At 40.0% G+C, this 18,856-nt stretch overlaps 1 protein-coding gene across 2 annotated transcripts; it reads right to left on the bottom strand.

The window, feature by feature from the left end:
- Positions 1-1,274: 1,274 nt before the first annotated feature.
- snx20 (sorting nexin 20) lies at positions 1,275-12,140 on the bottom strand. 2 transcript variants are annotated; one of them, XM_079603038.1, is made up of 4 exons: positions 11,989-12,140; positions 9,104-9,230; positions 8,866-9,020; positions 1,275-2,115 (listed from the first exon to the last, which is right to left on the bottom strand). In XM_079603038.1, the coding sequence occupies exons 2-4, from the start codon at positions 9,204-9,206 to the stop codon at positions 1,447-1,449; spliced, it is 927 nt and encodes a 308-aa protein (XP_079459164.1). In that variant the 5' UTR covers positions 9,207-9,230; positions 11,989-12,140; the 3' UTR covers positions 1,275-1,446. The 2 variants fall into 2 exon arrangements, with proteins under 2 accessions (XP_079459164.1, XP_079459165.1); XM_079603039.1 differs by having other exon boundaries at positions 8,866-9,017; positions 11,989-12,100.
- Positions 12,141-18,856: the final 6,716 nt, after the last annotated feature.

Here is an 18,856-nt window from a genome sequence, read left to right as displayed (position 1 = left end):
CACATATCTCTGGATGATCTCCCATCGCTCCACTCTCCTTCACTTCGCCTTGGTTATTGTTTTCAAAATGCGACTTCTGTGATGAAAAATTACATATTGTAGCTTTAAGTTAAACTTATTTTGTTTCAGTTACTTGCATTTTTTTTATCTAATATGTATATTTTAATTTAATTCAGCTTTATTTGAATTAGCGAAAATTATTTTTAAAGGGGTGGTAAAATGCCATTCTCTGATGTCCCCAGAGTGTGTGTGTGAAGTTTTAGCTCAAGATACCCCACAGATATTTTTATATAGTATGTTAAAGTTGTCACTTTTTGAGGGTTTGCAAAAACTCACCATTTTGTGCCTGGCCCTTTAAATGCAAATGAGCTGCACAGAGGGCGGGGTTTCAAGAGCGTGTGTGAAAATTTTCTGCCTTTAATTTTAAAACGGAGTCAGACAAAGATGGAGAGACTCAAGAAGAAGTGACAACATGTAGAAGCAACAGGACGTCTCTGAATGGTTAGTTGATGAATTTATATCTTCCTTTGCTTTGAACTTTGAGCGTTGTAACTTTGCAGATGTTGTTTATGCTCAAACAGCAACATTACACACTAACTAAAGTTAGAAAAGTGAAATCATACTCAACCACCCCTTTAATAGTTTTAGTTAACAATAACAACACTGGATTGAAATGTTCAGAATTGGTGAAAGTAATTCAGACTAACTTGCGAAAGTAAACCACCGACATTTAATTTTCACCGTCATCCAAGATAAATGGAAAAGGTTTGCTGAGAAAATTAAATATGAAATATTACAAATTTGGGCAGTCACTCTTTATATTAGGTGTCTTTAACTACTATGTACTCACATCAAAAATAAGTACAATGTACTTATTGTGTTGATGTATTGCAAAACACCTGTGCTGTTTAGTGGGTAAAGGTGTAAGGGAGGGTAAATAGTGTAATTACAGAAATTAATTATGTAATTATATTCAGGTATTTAAGTACAATGTAAAAACATGTATGTACACATAAACTGCATTATATCAAATTATTAATTTAAATGTTAGTACGTAGTAAAGACATGTAAAATAAAGTGGGACCTTTTGGGTTCATGAAAACAAATACAAGCACACTGCCCTAAGTCAAAGGCGTATGTCCTCATGTCTTTGATGTTCTGGTGATGACATTTGGGTGGGGCATGTTGCTATGCAGTTGCTAGGGTGTTCTGTGTGGGGTCTTGGGCATTGCTCGATGGTTGCTAGTGTGATCTTGGTGGTTGCTTTCGGGGTATTTTTCAGGGTTTTTTGGCCCGAGTCAAAAGAGCCCATCCCAAGTCTCCATGAAATTCTGGTCTCTAGATATGGCTCAAGTCTTTCCTTCAATGTAAGTCTGTGGGACTTTACACTCATTAGGGGATTTGTTCAAATAATGTTTATAAACACTAAGGTACAGCTGTCACTGATTATACAAACTCTTGCACCACCAGTTCTTTAAGGGACACCAGTGACACCTGCCCGTGTGGGGCGTCCCGAACTCTGGTCAACTCGTCCTGTAACTGGGCCACGGGCAACTCGAGACTGTAGCCCAAATCAACGAGAGCCTCCAGCAGGGGCCCGTGATACTGCCGGAGCTCATAGCGTCTCACTGTGGGAAGAGCTCGTCTGCCAGTCTGAAATGCTGCATCAAAGTCTTCTAGATCCCGTTGGCACACCAATATGGCGCACAAGGTTGGTATCACCAAAGTAGGGTTGTGAGAAGACAGTTTCTCCTGAATTATTAACGCCGTCTGGAGGCCCTCGAGCGCTCGGGAAAAGCGGCCCCCGCGCAGGAGGTTATATGCAGCTTTCAGTTCCTGACCAGTGAAGAACGCCTGAAACGCTTGGGATTTCCGGACCAACCGGAGGGAGTAGAGCTGAGTTAGATAGTCTCTGAGGGCCACGCGCCGCTCAGCGATGTTCTCCTCGGAGAAGTTGCCCGTCATTTTCTTCCTGGGCATCACGATGTCCTCCATTTCCTCACTGAAGTCCAGCAGGAGCTCCTGATGAAGGTGGAGGAAGTCCGAGTAGCGCCTCTCGATAGCTACACGCTTGCAGTCGTAGCTGCCCGAGCGGATCACCACGATCTGGTACACCTGAAGGACAGAAATCAGCCGTGAACTTAGACCTATAGCCACAGCCATTACATATTTAAAACAGTAAATATCCTATACTAAACCTAAACTAATCTTGACAAACTATATATCATTTGAAAGCTTACAATCTCTAGTTTACATATTTGGTGACTGATTTACAAAATAAATTACAGAGGAGCCGTATTTTTTAACAATTTGCAACAATAATATTTTCATACTCCTAAGGCGTGTTCAGACCTTTATTTTGAAATAGTGATGAACATGAAAAATCATGAAAGAAGGGTAGAAAGGGTAGAAGAAGGTGAAAAAGTTTGTTTTCATGCCAAGAGTTCAAAAGATAGCATCCATTCAATTCTTTTAGAAAAAAAGGTCTGAAAATGTTTTAAATATAAAGAAAATAATAATAGATTCACCATTTGTGATGTGGCAGCGAGCTATAATGCACATACGTCTGTTACATGCTTATTTAGTATAATAATCTGATGTTTAGTTAAAGTAATATGTTTGTTACATTAATAAGATAACAAATACTTTAATACTTTAAGGATTGGGAACGGAAGTGACGTAAAGGTTTTGAATGTTTTAGACACACAGTTTGGTGATGTAAACGAGGAAACAGAAGAATAAAGAAGTGAACTAAGCTCAAGTACGAGTCGTATTTACAGACGTAACATTTGGCGACTAGGATGGCAGATGATTTTCCCATGCTGTCTTTATCTCCCCCGAGTCCTTTTTTGCCTCATCCCGGCGAGCCAACGGTCCCATGGGAACAATGGAAAAGATCATTTGAAACGTACCTCTTAGCATTGGGCCTCGATGCTGTCCCGACGAAGCGGAAAATGGCCATACTCCTTCACTGTCTCAGAGCCGAAGGACAGCGTGTGTTTCGCACACTCGGAGACGCGGATGATTACGCTGCTGCGATGACACTGTTAGATCGGCACTTTTAAAAGAAACAGAGTCTCCTGCTGAAACGGCTGCTGTTTCGACAGCGCAGACAGCGCGCTGTTGAGTCGATTGCTCAATATGTCGCTGATTTAAGAGGGCTGGGAAAACCGTGCTGTTTTGATACTTTAACAGATGATACGAGATCAGTTAATTGAGAAAACAAATAATACACTCATTCGGGAGCGGCTGCTATTGGAAGATGATGATCTCACTTTAGAGAAAGCTGTAATTCTGGCATCTCAAATCGAGTCTGCTTCCCAATGCACTGCTAGAATGCACACAAGTTCACGGGGCAGAGGCAGATATATCTTCGAGTGCGGACATACAGTATGCATACCCTCAAGTTCAGCGCCGATGTGGAAATTGTGGCTCAACTAGACACTCATCACGTGCTCCTGACTGTCCTGCACGGGGACAAACATGTCGACGCTGTCAAAAGCTTAACCACTTTGCAAAATGTTGTCGTCTGCTCCAGTTCAAGCCCCTTCACAGCAAAACCCGCGTGCTAATTCTACAACCCCTGCTATTATCCATTCAATCAACACTAATTCAGCAGGGTTTTCTACATGCACTGTTAATATAGCTGACTCTTGTATTCCTTTGCTACTGGACACGGGGGCTAAAGTCTCGCTACTCAATATGGCCACTTATGATCGTTTCCTCTCACACTTACCCATCCACCCACCCTCTCTGAATTTGTTTGGATATGGAAGTTCTGCAATTGATGTTATTGGTCTTGTACATGCGCCTGTCCAGTATGGCACCAAAGCTCTATCTAACTCCCCATTCCACATTACTCGCCATGGCAGCAATATCCTCGGACTGGACCTGTTTACGAGTCTGGATTTTTCTCTACTAGACAACAAGGGGGCTCAAATTCTGACCGTCAGTTGTCCTTGGCAACTAGAATGGCCAACACTGTTTGAAGGCCTTGGGTGCTTAGCTGCTTTCGCACACCAACCTCTCTTGGACCCCACAGTGAAACCAGTAATTCAGCCGCTTCGCCGCATTGCGTGAGGAAGTCACAGCAGAACTCAGTAAACTGCAAGCAGAGGGTATCATCGAACCACTTTTACGGCTCAACAATTTTTTCCAAACTTGACCTTCGCCAAGGTTATCTCCAGGTCCCCCTCCACCCAGACAGTAGGAATCTTACTGCATTTGTTACACATGTTGGCGTATTCCGTTATACGAGGATGCCTTTTGGACTTAGTTCGGCACCTAGCTGTTTCCAAAAAATCATGTCCACCATCCTGGCCAGTGTCCCTAGTATTGCCATTTACCTTGATGATGTCATTGTCCATGCCCTAAATGCAGTGATTCACGAACAGCGCTTAAGGGACACTTTTGCTGCCCTCAGTCAAAATAATCTGACGCGAAGAGAAATGCTTATTTGCGGTGCAAGAGGTTGACTTCGTTGGCTTTCATGTTTCAGCTGAGGGCCTTTCACCATTACACTCCAATATCGAGGCTATACATCAGGTGCCAGAGCCTTCGTCCGCAGCGCAAGTCGCATCGTTTCTGGGGATGACAACATACTTTATGCGTTTCCTGCCTCAATATTCCACCATCACATACCCTCTCCGCCAGTTGCTAAATAAGGATGCTACTTGGACCTGGTCTTCGGCTTGTTCAGACGCTGTACGCAGGCTCAAGGAACTGTTGACGAGCCCACCTGTTTTGGCCCACTTCAGTCTTGACTGCCCCACACTGGTCACTTGTGATGCTTCAGCTATTGCCGCTGGCGCGGTTCTTTCACAACTCCAGAACGGTATCGAACGGCCTGTGGCTTTTGCTTCTCGGGCATTCAACCTGACAGAACAAAAGTACTCTGCTGGGGAGAGCGAGGCTCTAGTGTATGGGCCTGTGAGAATGTTGCATGCTTAGTATAATAATCTGATGTTTAGTTAAAGTAATATGTTTTTTACATTAATAAGATAGAGCGAATGCTTGTTACTTTAAAGGAACACTCCGACTTTTTGGGAGTTAGATAAGTCCATAAATACCTTTTTCATCTCCGTGCGTGCTATAAGTCTGTCTGACGCACCCACCGCTAGCCTAGCTTAGCACAAAGACTGGATGTAAATGGTTGCAGCTAGCATAATCCAAATAAGTGACAAAATAACGCAAACATTTTCCTATTTACATGTTGTGATTTGTATAGTCACAGAGTGTACAAAAAATAAAAGTCACATGAGACTCAGACATATTTTAACCGTATAAATAATGGGAACTATATCTGAAGGCGAAGCACTGCTTACTTGGGCGGAGTGATAACCGCAGCACCTGAGACGCGCCGTGGTGAGGAGCAGAGAGTTCGTTCAGAGTTTGGGTAACAGAGTCAGCAATTTATAAATAGTAAAAGCGTAGTTTACAATCATGGGTTTTCGCTGTATTGTAAAGAGCTGTGACAATAAACAGGGGAGACCAGACCAGGTAATACCATGATGTTTCATAGAATTCCAACTAAAAACGCTGACCGGATGAAGAAATGGCTACTTGCTCTGGATATTGATCCAAACACACCTAAAGAGATTATCAAGGGACATTATGCCATGATCACCATTCACGTCCGCTAATAGATAGTTAGTCACGTTGGTTTTGTTGACAGAAGAAACAACGGCGCGTCTCAGGTGCTGCGGTTATCAATCTGCCCAAGTAGCAGTGCTTCGCCTTCGGAGAATATAGTTCCCAGTATTTATACGGTTAAAATATGTCTGTGTCTCATGTGACTTTGTTTTTTGTACACTCTGTGACTATACAAATCACAACATGTAAATAGGAAAATGTTTGCGTAATTTTGTCACTTATTTGGATTAGTATGCTAGCTGCAACCATTTACATCCAGTCTTTGTGCTAAGCTAGGCTAGCGGTGGGTGCGTCAAAGATGAAAAAGGTATTTATGGACTTATCTAACTCTGGGGGATAAGGTGAATAGGCTAAAGTCCCAAAAAGTCGGAGTGTTCCTTTAAGGATTGGGAACGGAAGTGACGTAAAGGTTTTGAATGTTTTCGACACACAGTTCGGTGATGTAAATGAGGAAACAGAAGAATAAAGAAGTGAACTAAGCTCAAGTACGAGTCGTATTTACAGACGTAACAGTCTTCTTTTGTGTTTCTTAGAGGTTTAATTAATTTCAAAATCTGCCGAACTTCCAGAACTACTTCTGAATAGGATGTCTACTTCATAAATTGTATGAAAATTGTAAAAATAATGGTTCAGATCACTCAAACAACGGAAATGGAGGCACCCTTATACGGGCAGTAATGTCAACTAGTGGAAAAGTTTGGTACTGCGCCCAAACTAAATCTCACTGAAAGATTTTTTTTTTAGATATCAACCTAAAATTTGAAACGCAACTTGTTCAGATTTTTGGCTTCGATTTTTTTTGCATTTTTGGAGTCCTCCTTGTTTTGAAAAAATATATTTTATATAAAATATGAATAATACAATTTTTAACATTGTAAATGTTCATAAACTTAAACTTTTTTTCGGTTTAACTTTCTTAATTTATGCATTTTCAAAAGGGGGTGCCGCTTAAGGGGTTAAGACATGTACGGCTAAACGTTTTTTAACCGTATTGCCTGGTACACATTGTACAATTTTGGGCTGTCCCAAATGAAAGATGACCAATCGTGGTGATTTCTGTGGTTGTGGCTCCTAAACGGTGGCTCTACGGTGAGAGAGGTTCAAAGATGGCCGTTGTCACGGTCTTACGACCAAAGATAGCCTGCGATAATCTACTGACAGTGTCAGAAATTTAGCATGATCATCTCTGTGTGTTTTCTGCTACAATCTACATCTATTGACTAGCCAATAAAACTGCAACATGAAATGGTGTATTGATCAGTGCGACACAGCGCTAAAACTACTTTCCTCAAGCTCCATTTGCAAAATTGGCATGCATATGCTGATGACGTTTTATTCTTCTACACTAACTTGCGTCGTAGCCTACAATTCAATAGGTGTCATCATCGTACAGTCTACATAATGATCTTATAGGATTGCTGAAATCACACAGTCTGTATCAGGCATAAGGCAGTGTTGTAGCACTTGGGACCAGACTTGAGCCTTGAGTCCAGGACCATGTTTTCATAGTCTTGGTCTCATCAAGGACTCCGCCTTTACTTGGGACCGAGTCTGGTCTGGACATATGATCTGCTCTGTGTTATCGTGTCTCTAGAGCAGAGCTGCGGAGATTCAAGTGACACTGAAGAGTATCCAGGCTTCATTCACCCCAAAACACACTGATTTACATTGTCTGAATCAGTCAGACCCTCTTCTGGTCTCGGCCTGGACTCAAATGAGCTGGTCTCGACTACAACACTGCCCTTTATGTTCCCTTTAGGTTTCCAAAAATAATAATCAAATGAGAACCATACACTAATGTCAGATGAATGCTCTCTGTTTGCTGGGTGGCGATCTATGAAAGCTTGTTTCTACCATGGATTAATAAAGAAAAAGATAATTGTGACTTTATATCACTCAATTCTGACGTTATAACTCGAATTTGAGAGTTTATGTCTCACAGTTCTGACTTTTTTTGTGAGACTCGGCAATTGACCCTTCGCTAAGCCCCGCCCTCCTTAGTTACTGTTGCTATGCCTGGCAAGCTTTCGTACCTGGCACGTCTATTACAGTGTGTATGCACCGGTGTCAGACATTCCCAAGGATATAATTAGTAATTTTTGGCGAACAGGTGAAATATCTGAGAGAGCGAGACAGAAGGGACTGTAGTGTGCATTCGAGGGATATATTCACAACATAATATGCAACCGATTCGAGAATAATTTCATCAAAAATGAAGCTAAAGCCTATAGGCTAGTCCCAGCGCAAGCAGCAGCGCCTCATACGCCGACCATTCAAATGGGAAACACAAATTGAGGAACAGCTGTTCATGCACAGCAGGGTAAGTGAAATGTGAAAATAAATTATAATCTAATAATTATAACTTTAAAGCAAACAGCTTATCCATAAATCTTGTGGAATAACACTAACACCGGGAGAGCCGCGATCGGATTGGATTGGAACGTTACTCAGGGGTATTAGGCCGTCGATTAACAAAATGCTGAAATATATTTTAAAGTATGTCAGTGAGCCTCCGTCTTGCCTTTAATCGTCTTATTTTATGTTCAAATATATGCATTATGAACAAAGAACCGTCATTATTTCTAAGCAATAGGTGTTTTTGTAAATCCTGTCGACATTAGTTGTGAATGGGGCGTCCCACACTGCTTGATCCACGCCAGCATTTCTCCCCTCGGCTTTTAGGTTTCGGGAAGGAAAAAAATTCCACCCCACCGTCCAAACTTTTACGACACCGGGTATCAGATTTGCACAATTCATAAGCACAACGCTTCGGCATGTTTCCCTCGCTCCAAAGCTTGCCAGACCTCCCGCGCCTAGTTACGGTTGCTAAGCCACGATTGGCCAGTGCCGATTTTCGGGCGTGTCAATTGCGGGGTCAATTGCAGGGAAAAAGTCAAAATTGCGAGACTGTGAATTTTTTTTTATTCTGTAGCGGAAACGCTTTCATATTGACCAACCTTTTTCCAAAACAAATAAATTTGAATGTAAAATGCAGCACTTCCTTTGATTATAAATGGAAACGTGCAAACGGGGAGCGGTTAAAAATACGAGGCCTTGCTGACGTCAGACAAGAAGGAAAGTCCTTCAAGCGGCAGAGCAAGCTATTACATTATGATGAAAGGTTATTAAATAATGGAATTATGATGTTGGAATAACAAAAATAGAAACTAAAGTTCAATTTCATTTTGATAGTTATTGTAAGTGTTGAAATACCACGTATTTGGAGATGGGTTGCTCTGTGATGCGGGCGCTGGGGATGTCGAACAGCAGTTTGATGCTCCTGAACTCCTGCTTCACGGCTCTCCAGTGTTGCTGCAGTTCTGCTGTGGTCAGACAGGAGGCGCTAAAGCCCACATCAGCCTCTTCTGCTGTCAGGACACATGAAATCAACACAGTGCTAATGCCACAACACATAATCTCACATACTAAACACAGATTGACTCCAACTGACCATTATTGAAGAATGTCTCCTGCTGTGGAGAGGATTGCTCTGGCGAAACTGTTTCTTTAGCAGTCGATGTCTTGCTGTCGTGTGGTTCTAGTTCGTCCTCCATAACAATGTGCTCTAATTTAGCTTTCTGCAAAGGTATATAACAGGTTATATATATATATTACAAAATAAGATGACATGTTTTTTTAAATAGCTTTAACTCATAAAAACAAGTTAAGGAATTTTCAACTTTTTCAGTTATATAAGATTCAACTCAATTACTCAGTCAGTTTAATGTAGGTTAAGTTGAAATTACTTAATCATCCAAGTAGATTGTACTTTAAATTTAAGGCAGTACCTTTTTTTACAGTATATACTATATACACACTGAGACAAATTATAAACGCAACATTTTTGTTTTTGCCCCCATGAGCTGAACTCAAAGATCTAAGACTTTTTCTATGTACACAAAAGGCTTATTTCTCTAAAATAGTGTACACAAATCTGTCTAAATCTGTGTTAGTGAGCACTTCTCCTTTGCCGAGATAATCCATCTACAGGTGTGGCATATCAAGATGCTGATTAGACAGCATGATTATTGCACAGGTGTGCCTTAGGCTAGCCACAATAAAAGGCCACTCTAAAATGTGCAGTTTTGCTGTATATAGTGTAACCACCATTTGCCTCACACTGACCTGTGGGATGTTGGTCCACTTCTCTTCAATGGCTGTGCGAAGTTGCTGGATATTGGCAGGACCGTGAACACGCTGTCGTATACGCCGATCCAGAGCATCCCAAATATGCTCAATGGGTGACATGTCCGGTGAGTATGCTGGCCATGCAAAAACTGGGATGTTTTCATGTCAACATGGGGCCGTGCATTATCAGCTGCAACATGAGGTGATGGTCGTGGGTGAATGGCACAACAATGGATCTCCTCTCGGTATCTCTATGTATTCAAAATGCCATCAATAAAATGCACGCGTGTTCGTTGTCCATAACATACGCCTGCCCATACCAGAACCCCACCGCCACCATGGGCCACTCGATCCACAAGGTTGACATCAGCAAACCGCTCACCCACACGACGCCACACACGCTGTCTGCAATCTGCCCTGTACAGTGAAAACCGGGATTCATCCGTGAAGAGAACACCTCCACAAAGTGCCAGACGCCATCGGATGTGAGCATTTGCCCGCTCAAGTCAGTTACGGTGACGGACTGCAGTCAGGCCGAGACCCCGATGAGGACGACGAGCATCTAGATGAGCTTCTTTGGTTATGCAAACCGACTGTTGCAGCCGCTGGCGGGTGGCGGGTCTCAGACGATCTTGGAGGTGAAGATGCTGGATCTGGAGGTCCTGGGCTGGTGTGGTTACATGTGGTCTGCGGTCGTGAGGCCGGTTGGATGTACTGCCAAATTCTCTGAAACGCCTTTGGAGACGGCTTATGGTAGAGAAATGAACATTCAATTCACGGGCAACAGCTCTGGTGGACGTTCCTGCAGTCAGCATGCCAATATCACGCTCCCTCAAAACTTGCGACATCTGTGGCATTGTGCTGTGTGATAAAACTGTGCATTTTAGGCCATGTCCACACGGACACGGGTATTTTTATAACCGGAGTTTTTCCTCTTGCGTTTTTGAAAAAATCTCTGTCTACATGAAAACGCAAAAACACGCTATCAAGCGCCGTCAAGAGCATTCCACACCAGCAGGCGGCGATATAACCCTAACCGTAAAGCCACGTTGGCCAATCAGAAGCCGTCGGCGGCGCACAATCTGACGTCAAACACAGCGGATAACGGCGCACACTTTGACGTCGCATGGCAAAAACTCCGGTTTTACTGTCTACACGACAACACTGCAACCGGCGTCTCTGAAAATCCTCACCCTGGCAGGGGTTTTCAAAAATGTTCGGTTTCAGTGACCTGATACTGCGTTTCCATGTGGACGAACGGGCGAACCGCGTAAAAAAAGTCACGGTTATAAAAACACCCGTGTTCGTGTGGACAAGGCCTTAGAGTGGCCTTTTATTGTGGCTAGCCTAAGGCACACCTGTGCAATAATCAATCTTTCTAATCAGCATCTTGATGTGCCACACCTGTGAGTTATTATCTCGGCAAAGGAGAAGTGCTCACTAACACAGATTTTGTGAACAATATTTGAGAGAAAAAGGCTTTTTGTGTACATAGAAAAAGTCTTAGATAGTCTTTTGAGTTCAGCTCGTAAAAAATGGGGGCAAAAACAAAAGTGTTGCGTTTATAATTTTGTTCAGTGTATATTACAGAATCACACTTTAACTCATCTGGTAATATCTTCACATATACTTTGATATGCCAATTTTTTTTTTATTAAACAAAGTATTATCCTTAACTCTAGACCAGGGGTGGCTCAACTTACCCCATTGGCATATCTTAGCATCCAATCTATTCTTGTAAGGCAAAAAATTAAAAGATTGCTGATTGTGGAACTGAGTTTCCTGTAGAAAGTTTGTTACTTCTCCTTCCGATTTTACCACTGCAGACTAGCTGCGGATTTACACTAGCAGACAACACTGAGTAAAGGAAAACAATCCATGATGCTTTTCACGCACACATGCACGAAAGCTTCTATAGTGGTTCTTTCTAATGGACGAAAAATTGTAATGAAGAAAAAAATTATAAGTTAGCGGATCCCAAAATTACACAACATCAGATGTGTATCCGATGCACGCAGTGAAAGGTAAAGGCACACTTCCTCAGGAAACACAGCTATAAATAAACCTCTGAAGGAAACGGCTCGCAGATGTGGCGAGAAGACTGATGTTGTGCAGGTAACAGAAGATTGAAAATCTGACATTGCTCTGGTCATGTGGTTTATCATCTACAGCCCAACACACTGAAAATCAAGAGAAACATTGACTCACCTGTGCGAACAGAGTCCCAGTAATCAGCAAACGCTAAACCTGCTTCCAGAAGTGATCGTTTTCATGTTTTCTCTTTCTGTTGTTCATAAAAGAATGAAGCCGAGCTTTGTTCATGAGGAAGTGAAACCTGACAGAGGGAGTGTCGTTTTCCCTCACACTGTATCTTACACACATTATCATTGGTTTCATGAAGTGAATCTACACTCAGCCATGCAGAAGTCAGTGAAACAATGGCATATCATGTTTCTGGTTACATTTAAATAAGGAACCTAATGCTATATTCACACACTGTCCAGCAAAGCAACCACTGAGTGTATCTTTGTATTTGTATTATGTATTTTTCCAATAGATGGTGCTGTTCAGTTAAATTATGGTCAAGTAAACGGCAGGCTGTTCTGGACGGTGATGGTCTACACACTTATTTTATTCACAGAATGCATATAAATTAAAGTGTCTGTTAACATTATGGATTTAAAAGCCATTTCGGTAACACTTTACAATAAGGGTGCACTAATAAGCATTATTTCATGCTTAACTAATGCACAGATAATACTGAATTAATGTATTACTAATGATTTTCTAAACTATTCATTAATGATAGCCTCATTAGCAACTAATGAAGAGTCTGTCTGGTTAATATATTAGTTCATATATGAATTGTTATTAATTAAATATGTAAGTGTGTATTAATTCCATAATACCTTATTTTATTAACTAATAGTGTTAATTAATTTGTTAATTACCACAATGAGCCAAAGCCTTATATTTCAACTTCCAGATAATACAGGAAAACTAATATGCATTAATACATTATTAATTACAGCATTAGTAGTGTGTCAATTACTACAATGTTTTTGGAAACCAGTGTTTAATAAACAGCTTTTATAAACTCTAGTGATGGTCATTAATGATTAATTAATCATTAGCTAACAATCATTATGTTGTGACTTTACTTGTTGAGGCACATCATTATTAACTCATCATCTAGTAATTGTAGTAATTGACACTCTACTAATGTTGTAATTAATAATGTATTAATGCATATTAGGCTCATTGTGGTAATTAACAAATTAATGAACACTATTATTTAATAAAATAAGTGATTATGGAATTAATCCACAATTACATATTTAATTAATAACAATTCATATATGAACTAATATATTAACCAGACAGACTCTTCATTAGTTGCTAATGAGGCAATCATTAATGAATAGCTTAGAAAATCATTAGTAATACATTAATTCAGTATTATCTGTGCATTAGTTAAGCATGAATTAATGCTTATTAGTGCACCCTTATTGTAAAGTGTTACCAACATTTCATACTAAAATACTTGCTAACTGTATCTAAAACTATTACAACTTGTTTTTGTCAATTGAAATAAAGCACATTTAAGAAAAAAATAAAAACGGTGGAGAAACTTTACATTCAACAAAATGTTGCCTTATGGCTGAAATAAAATAAGTTTGAAGGTGAAGTACTAAAATTATTAAACCAGCGGAAGAAACAAAGCTAGAAGTTGGAAAAAATAAAAATAAACAAAATATACTTTAAAATAAAAGCTAATTCAAAATATTAATGAATACCATTAGAACAAATATAAAAAGACATTGGCAAGAAAATATCAAATAAGAATTTGCATTTGGGGTCAAAGGTTATTTTTGAAGTGGGTTTGACTCAAAATTACTCTTTTTTTTTTTATCAATGTTGTGCATGGTGTAAAAATGTTAAAGTCCCCCTGTGGTGAAAATCAAGTATTTAATGCTGTTTATATGTCTATGTGGTGTTTTTAAAATGCTTTTTTAAGACAAATCATGTGTGAATTCATAAGTCGACAGCATTGCTGAGTATTTTCTGCTTAAAACTGCAGTGAACCAAAGACAGAAAACACGGTGTGAAATCGCTGGTGTTTCTGACGTCACAAACTACCTTGTAACCAATCAGACCAACGTGTGATCGTCAACCAGTGGATCTCTGAGTGAGTGAGTGAGTGAGTGGAGGCGGGGCTCATTTGCATATTCATAGAACCATGCATAATAAATGAGGCAAGTGTGTAGAGTTATATTCAAGATATTTTAAGGCATGAATCATTTTTTTCAAGGAAAAAACTTTTAAATATGTAATTTTGGTGAATAAAGATGAGTTTTAAGGGATAAAATATGCAGGGGGACTTTAACTTGCACTCTAAAAAATGCTGGGTTGTTTCAAAACAATTTTGGGTCAAATATGGACAAACCCAAAAGTTGGATAAAAAATGAAATTAAAAAATGTAACCCAATGGCTGGGTTTGTCCATATTTGACCCAAAATTGGGTTAAAACAACCCAGCATTTTTTAGAGTAGAAGGCATTTTGTAAGATTAGTGTAATATCAGCAGTTTGAAATGCTTCTTTATCTTCATAAAAAAATAAGCACATGAGAATCGATTTTTCAGTGTTAGCTAAGGCTGAGTTTCACCAAATCACCAAACATGGAACAAAATCATGCCAATAAAATCACTGGTGTGTATTTTTCATACAAATTTTGAACAATTCCTATGAAAATGTAGAAGTTTTATGAAAAATGTTAATATGAAGCTCCATTCCTAAAATCTAAACCTATCCCTGAATGGACGAGAGCAGATAGCATGAAAAACGCATGAATGTATGAGGTTATGATTTTCCAAAAAAATCAAAAACCAAACTGTTGTGTTATCGACTGTGTTGTTCTTGCCAAATTATTCCCTGTGAAAAAACAACCACATTTTATCTAACAAAACGTATAACATAAACAGAATAAACAGACTTTGTGTGGATCAACAAATGATAGTTATCGTTCTTGGTGTGAACATCTTTGGAGTTAAAACGATTTTTAAAACTTTATTGTTATATGCTTTGGTGTTCAAAAATCGCCAAAAAGTGAAGTTATTTCGAAGACAGGATTATTTGTTATTGTTGTTAAGTGTGACTTTAGCTTCCGGACACCTTTTGAAAGCCACACACTGTATTTTCGGTTTGCGTGAAGGATGTTTTCCCTCAGATCAGGGTTGTATCTGGACGAGTGTGTGTGCGTGTGTGTGTGTGTGTGTGTGTGTGTGTGTGTGTGTGTGTGTGTGTGTGTGTGTGTGTGTGAGATACAGGGCAGAGTGTGAGGCGTCTGAAAGGCTCATCACTGTATGGGACAAGGACAGCTCTGTGATCTCCAGCCCGTCTCATTCATACAGGCATAAACACATAAACCCCACACTGCTCCGAGAACAATGACATCAAGCCAGATATTTTAATACACCCCATTGTGTCTGACGTGCCAGGCTGAGCCTTGGTATCTATTTATTAGTTTTGATACATACATATTGTATTGTTCTCAGCATAAGTCGTGTTTTGTTCGTCCGGGGTGGTCTGGGATCAGCGCGGTCCAGCTGGGAGACGTTCAACTGCGTCATTGTGGCTCTCGGAGGGTCACTGGAGACGGGATGTTGATCAGATGTGGCATTTGAAATGTACAGTTTTCACTTAAACAATAGTTTCACTTTGCTGAATTATTATTTATTTATAATAAACTTATTTTTGGCCTAAGCTATTCTTCACTAAAGATTAAATTAGATATGCAGTCCGAGTGCATAGGCATACAAACACACTTTAAGTCTCTTCAAGGTTAAATGAATGTGCAGCTAATATGATCTCCTGCGCTGATATTCGTGACTATATGCCAATGTGTCGCGCTGATAACATGTTTCTTCACCGCATTGATGAATTTTGATGCTTTGTTGCATTAACATGTGCTGTCTGCTTCAGGCATGGACATGTATGTCCCTGAAAATAAGTATGTGTATATCGGTCCAGCTGGCGCAGGTCACAGAAAATATCACAGCTGGACCATTTCAGATCACACAGTTCATGCCAGGAAAACTGATTAATATTTGGCTTCATAAAATGACAGGAGGATGATGTATAGCTTTATCTTCCCATCAAAACACTATAAAGAGATGAATAGCCTTGAGAGAAGATCGCAAATGTAAAGTGAAATAAATTAACATATTATTTATATTACCGGCAGGGAAATGTTTCAGTTTTTACATATATCCGAGGGATACGTTACTCGAATGAGGAAAAAAAAGTAGGACAGGACTTGATTTTGTCCATGGGGAATTGATTGGATATGGTGGTTTGCTATTGGCGGATCTCATGTGAGTGACAGGTTGCCCCGCCCTCGTGCCAATAAAAAAAAAAAATAATTATAATAATAATATATATATATATAACCTATTGATGTGCACAGATAAAAAATGTATAATAAATACTGACAAAAATTATCCTCAAAGTTATATTTTGATCTGGTTGTCAGGATTACGTTTACACGACAACGATATGGTTAAAACAGAGAAGTTTTCTCTTTGAGTTTTCCACGTACAGACGACACCATTGTCAAAACGATCCCCATCCGCACGGATCCGCGAAAATGACAAAAAAAACTGTATTCTTATTTACACGTAGACTAATTACATTTTGAAACCCGTTTTCAAAAGTTTGCGTTTTCAGGCAACGAAAACGGCATTGTCGTGTAATCGAATGGCCAAACGCATATTTTTTTTTGCGTTTTTAGTTGAAAGCGGTGTCGTAAACGCCCCTCAGTCTGATTAGTTTCATTGGCCCTCATTTATCAATCTTGCGTCGAAACGGGCGTATATGTTGGCGTAAGATTATGCTTACACTCCTCTCACCGCCTGATTTATGAAGCTGTCCGTACCTTTGAAATTCAGGTGTACGCAATACCTGCCTCTTGATAAATGAAAACGATCGTCCTTAGATTAACACGCCCCTAAATATTCACGTCTCCGCCTCCACACGCCCTCATTTTACGCCATGGACACACGGAAGACGGCAAAGAGGAGAAACTTCTCCGGTGGAAATCCAGTTTAAATCGCTGGTTGGTTGAGCAAATTTTTACATTTTTTAAAGACCGTTTCTGTTGTAATTCCTGCATTGTGTTCTTAGCCAGCGATTGTGCAATCTGACGGCACTGGCGCTGTTGTGCAAGAGCTGAACTGAGCTGGACGATGACGACATTGATTTTGCAGAATTGCTTCATAGATGAACTAATTTAATAATTGATCTTTGCAAGGGAACTGAATCAACACTGAACTGACTTCAGACTTTGATGTGTCACCTGAACAGCGGAATATAAATATAAATACATATTTCGTATTGGTGCAGAATTGTAGGCAAAGTCGCTTATTTACAATGAGACTGGGTTGTTGTTTTCAAAAGCAATTAACCTTTTAGTGCCACTCACCAGAAATTTCATGTCCAAACTTCTGCAAAATGCACAACTAACGTAATAAAGCATTGTTAGTGCACATTGACTGGTTAAACTGAACACGCTTTTAGTGCTACTCACTGTACATTTCACTTTGACGCAATGCAATATAATTTTGCAGAAATGCCGCCATTTTTTCCATTGAGCCACGGTTTGCTACTTTTAATTAGTCAATGGAGCAATTCATATTCAGTCAGATGACATAACTAAAATCAAAAGTGGGCAATTTGCCCAGCATTCCCAACCCATTCACATTTTTCCCGCACTTTACCTCAAAAGACAGGAACTAATTAGTGTAGTGTGTTCAGCACAGGAGTTCACTGTGAGCCCGTCCTGCTCTAGTGCGCCGTGCAATCACGCGTCCGTCCACGGCTTCCCTATTCTTCAGGGTCGGGGATAAAACAGTGCATGCGGGATCAGAAGCAGCCGTGCGTGTTCTGAACATAACGGTGACACTAGTTTTATTTGCTGAACATAAATGCATTTCAGTCTATCTTTTTCACTTTACCCCCCCCCCCCCCCCCCCCCCCCCCCCCACACACACACACACACACACACACCTTTATTTATATAGCACTTTATACAATAAATATAAGTAGGTTTAGAATGAAAAAGTAATTAAATTCTGCTGTAAAGCAGAAAGACAATAGTAAACTCATTATTCAGTTAAAATCAGTTCAGTGTTGAATGTTTCTGCTTAATACAATGAAATGAAGTTATTAATTAGCTGTGTAACTAATGTTTTATTTGTGTACTTTATTGCTGCTGCCATAGAGAATCATGGGAAATGTAGTTTGGCAAACCTGTCACCTCAAAAAGCTAAATGAACAGAAGTTTTATCACAATACAAAAAATAAATCCTACAAGCCGTCTAAAACACTATTTAGGTGAATTTAAACAACGGCTAAGTTGCTAAACGCATCTTGTTGTCATGTAAGGACCCTGTTCATGTTGGACAGATATTTTAATTGCATTTTGTGTCTGTTAAGAGCCACAAAAACACTCTTTATGAATATGACTCACGAGTTTCAACGTGTATTGATGACTTATCCACAATAAGACTGCATAGGGAGATTTAAATATAAATATGGAAATGTTGATGTCCTTCAAGATTCCTATGGTAGCTAAGTGAAAATGAAAGGCAGTCACACTACTTTAGTGTGAACCAGTATAAAAATGTAAGGATTTCTCAAACACTGTCTAGCCGGGTCAGCAGTAGCCACGGGCACTTTAAAATGCTTTATTAACATATATAGAGGCCAATATCGTCTGTGAAGTGGAGGAGATCAGGTGTGCTGCGTATGATGATATGAGCCTGCAATGACAAGGCTTGATATTTATTCCGACAGGCAGGAGTCCCATCAGCCCCTGCAGCCAGGATCATCCACACATATATTACTGTCAATGCCAGGTACAACCTGAAAACTACAAGCACCTTTTGTCACTTGAAAACCTGGACTGTCCCTCCTGGGCATGTTGATATGAGGCTCAGCTCTCATTGATAAAGCATGATGGTTTACAAGCAGAATCCTTTTGAGGTTTTCTTGAACTCTAGAAGTTATGTCAAGTAA

The sequence above is a fragment of the Phoxinus phoxinus genome (genome assembly GCF_949152265.1).
Source record: "Phoxinus phoxinus genome assembly, chromosome: 25".
NCBI lineage: Eukaryota > Metazoa > Chordata > Actinopteri > Cypriniformes > Leuciscidae > Phoxinus > Phoxinus phoxinus.
The sequence above is the reverse complement of the archived record's forward strand: the minus strand, read 5'-3'. Positions and strand labels throughout refer to the sequence as shown.

What these genes read in the sequence shown, in the direction of transcription:
- snx20 (XM_079603038.1), bottom strand. Translation starts at nt 9,206, where the DNA reads ATGGAGGACGAACTAGAACCACACGACAGCAAGACATCGACTGCTAAA. An exon ending in GGAGACATTCTTCAATAATG is followed by an intron (nt 9,021 to 9,103) that starts GTCAGTTGGAGT and finishes GTGTCCTGACAG; the next exon opens with CAGAAGAGGCTGATGTGGGC. An exon ending in AACCCATCTCCAAATACGTG is followed by an intron (nt 2,116 to 8,865) that starts GTATTTCAACAC and finishes TCTGTCCTTCAG; the next exon opens with GTGTACCAGATCGTGGTGAT.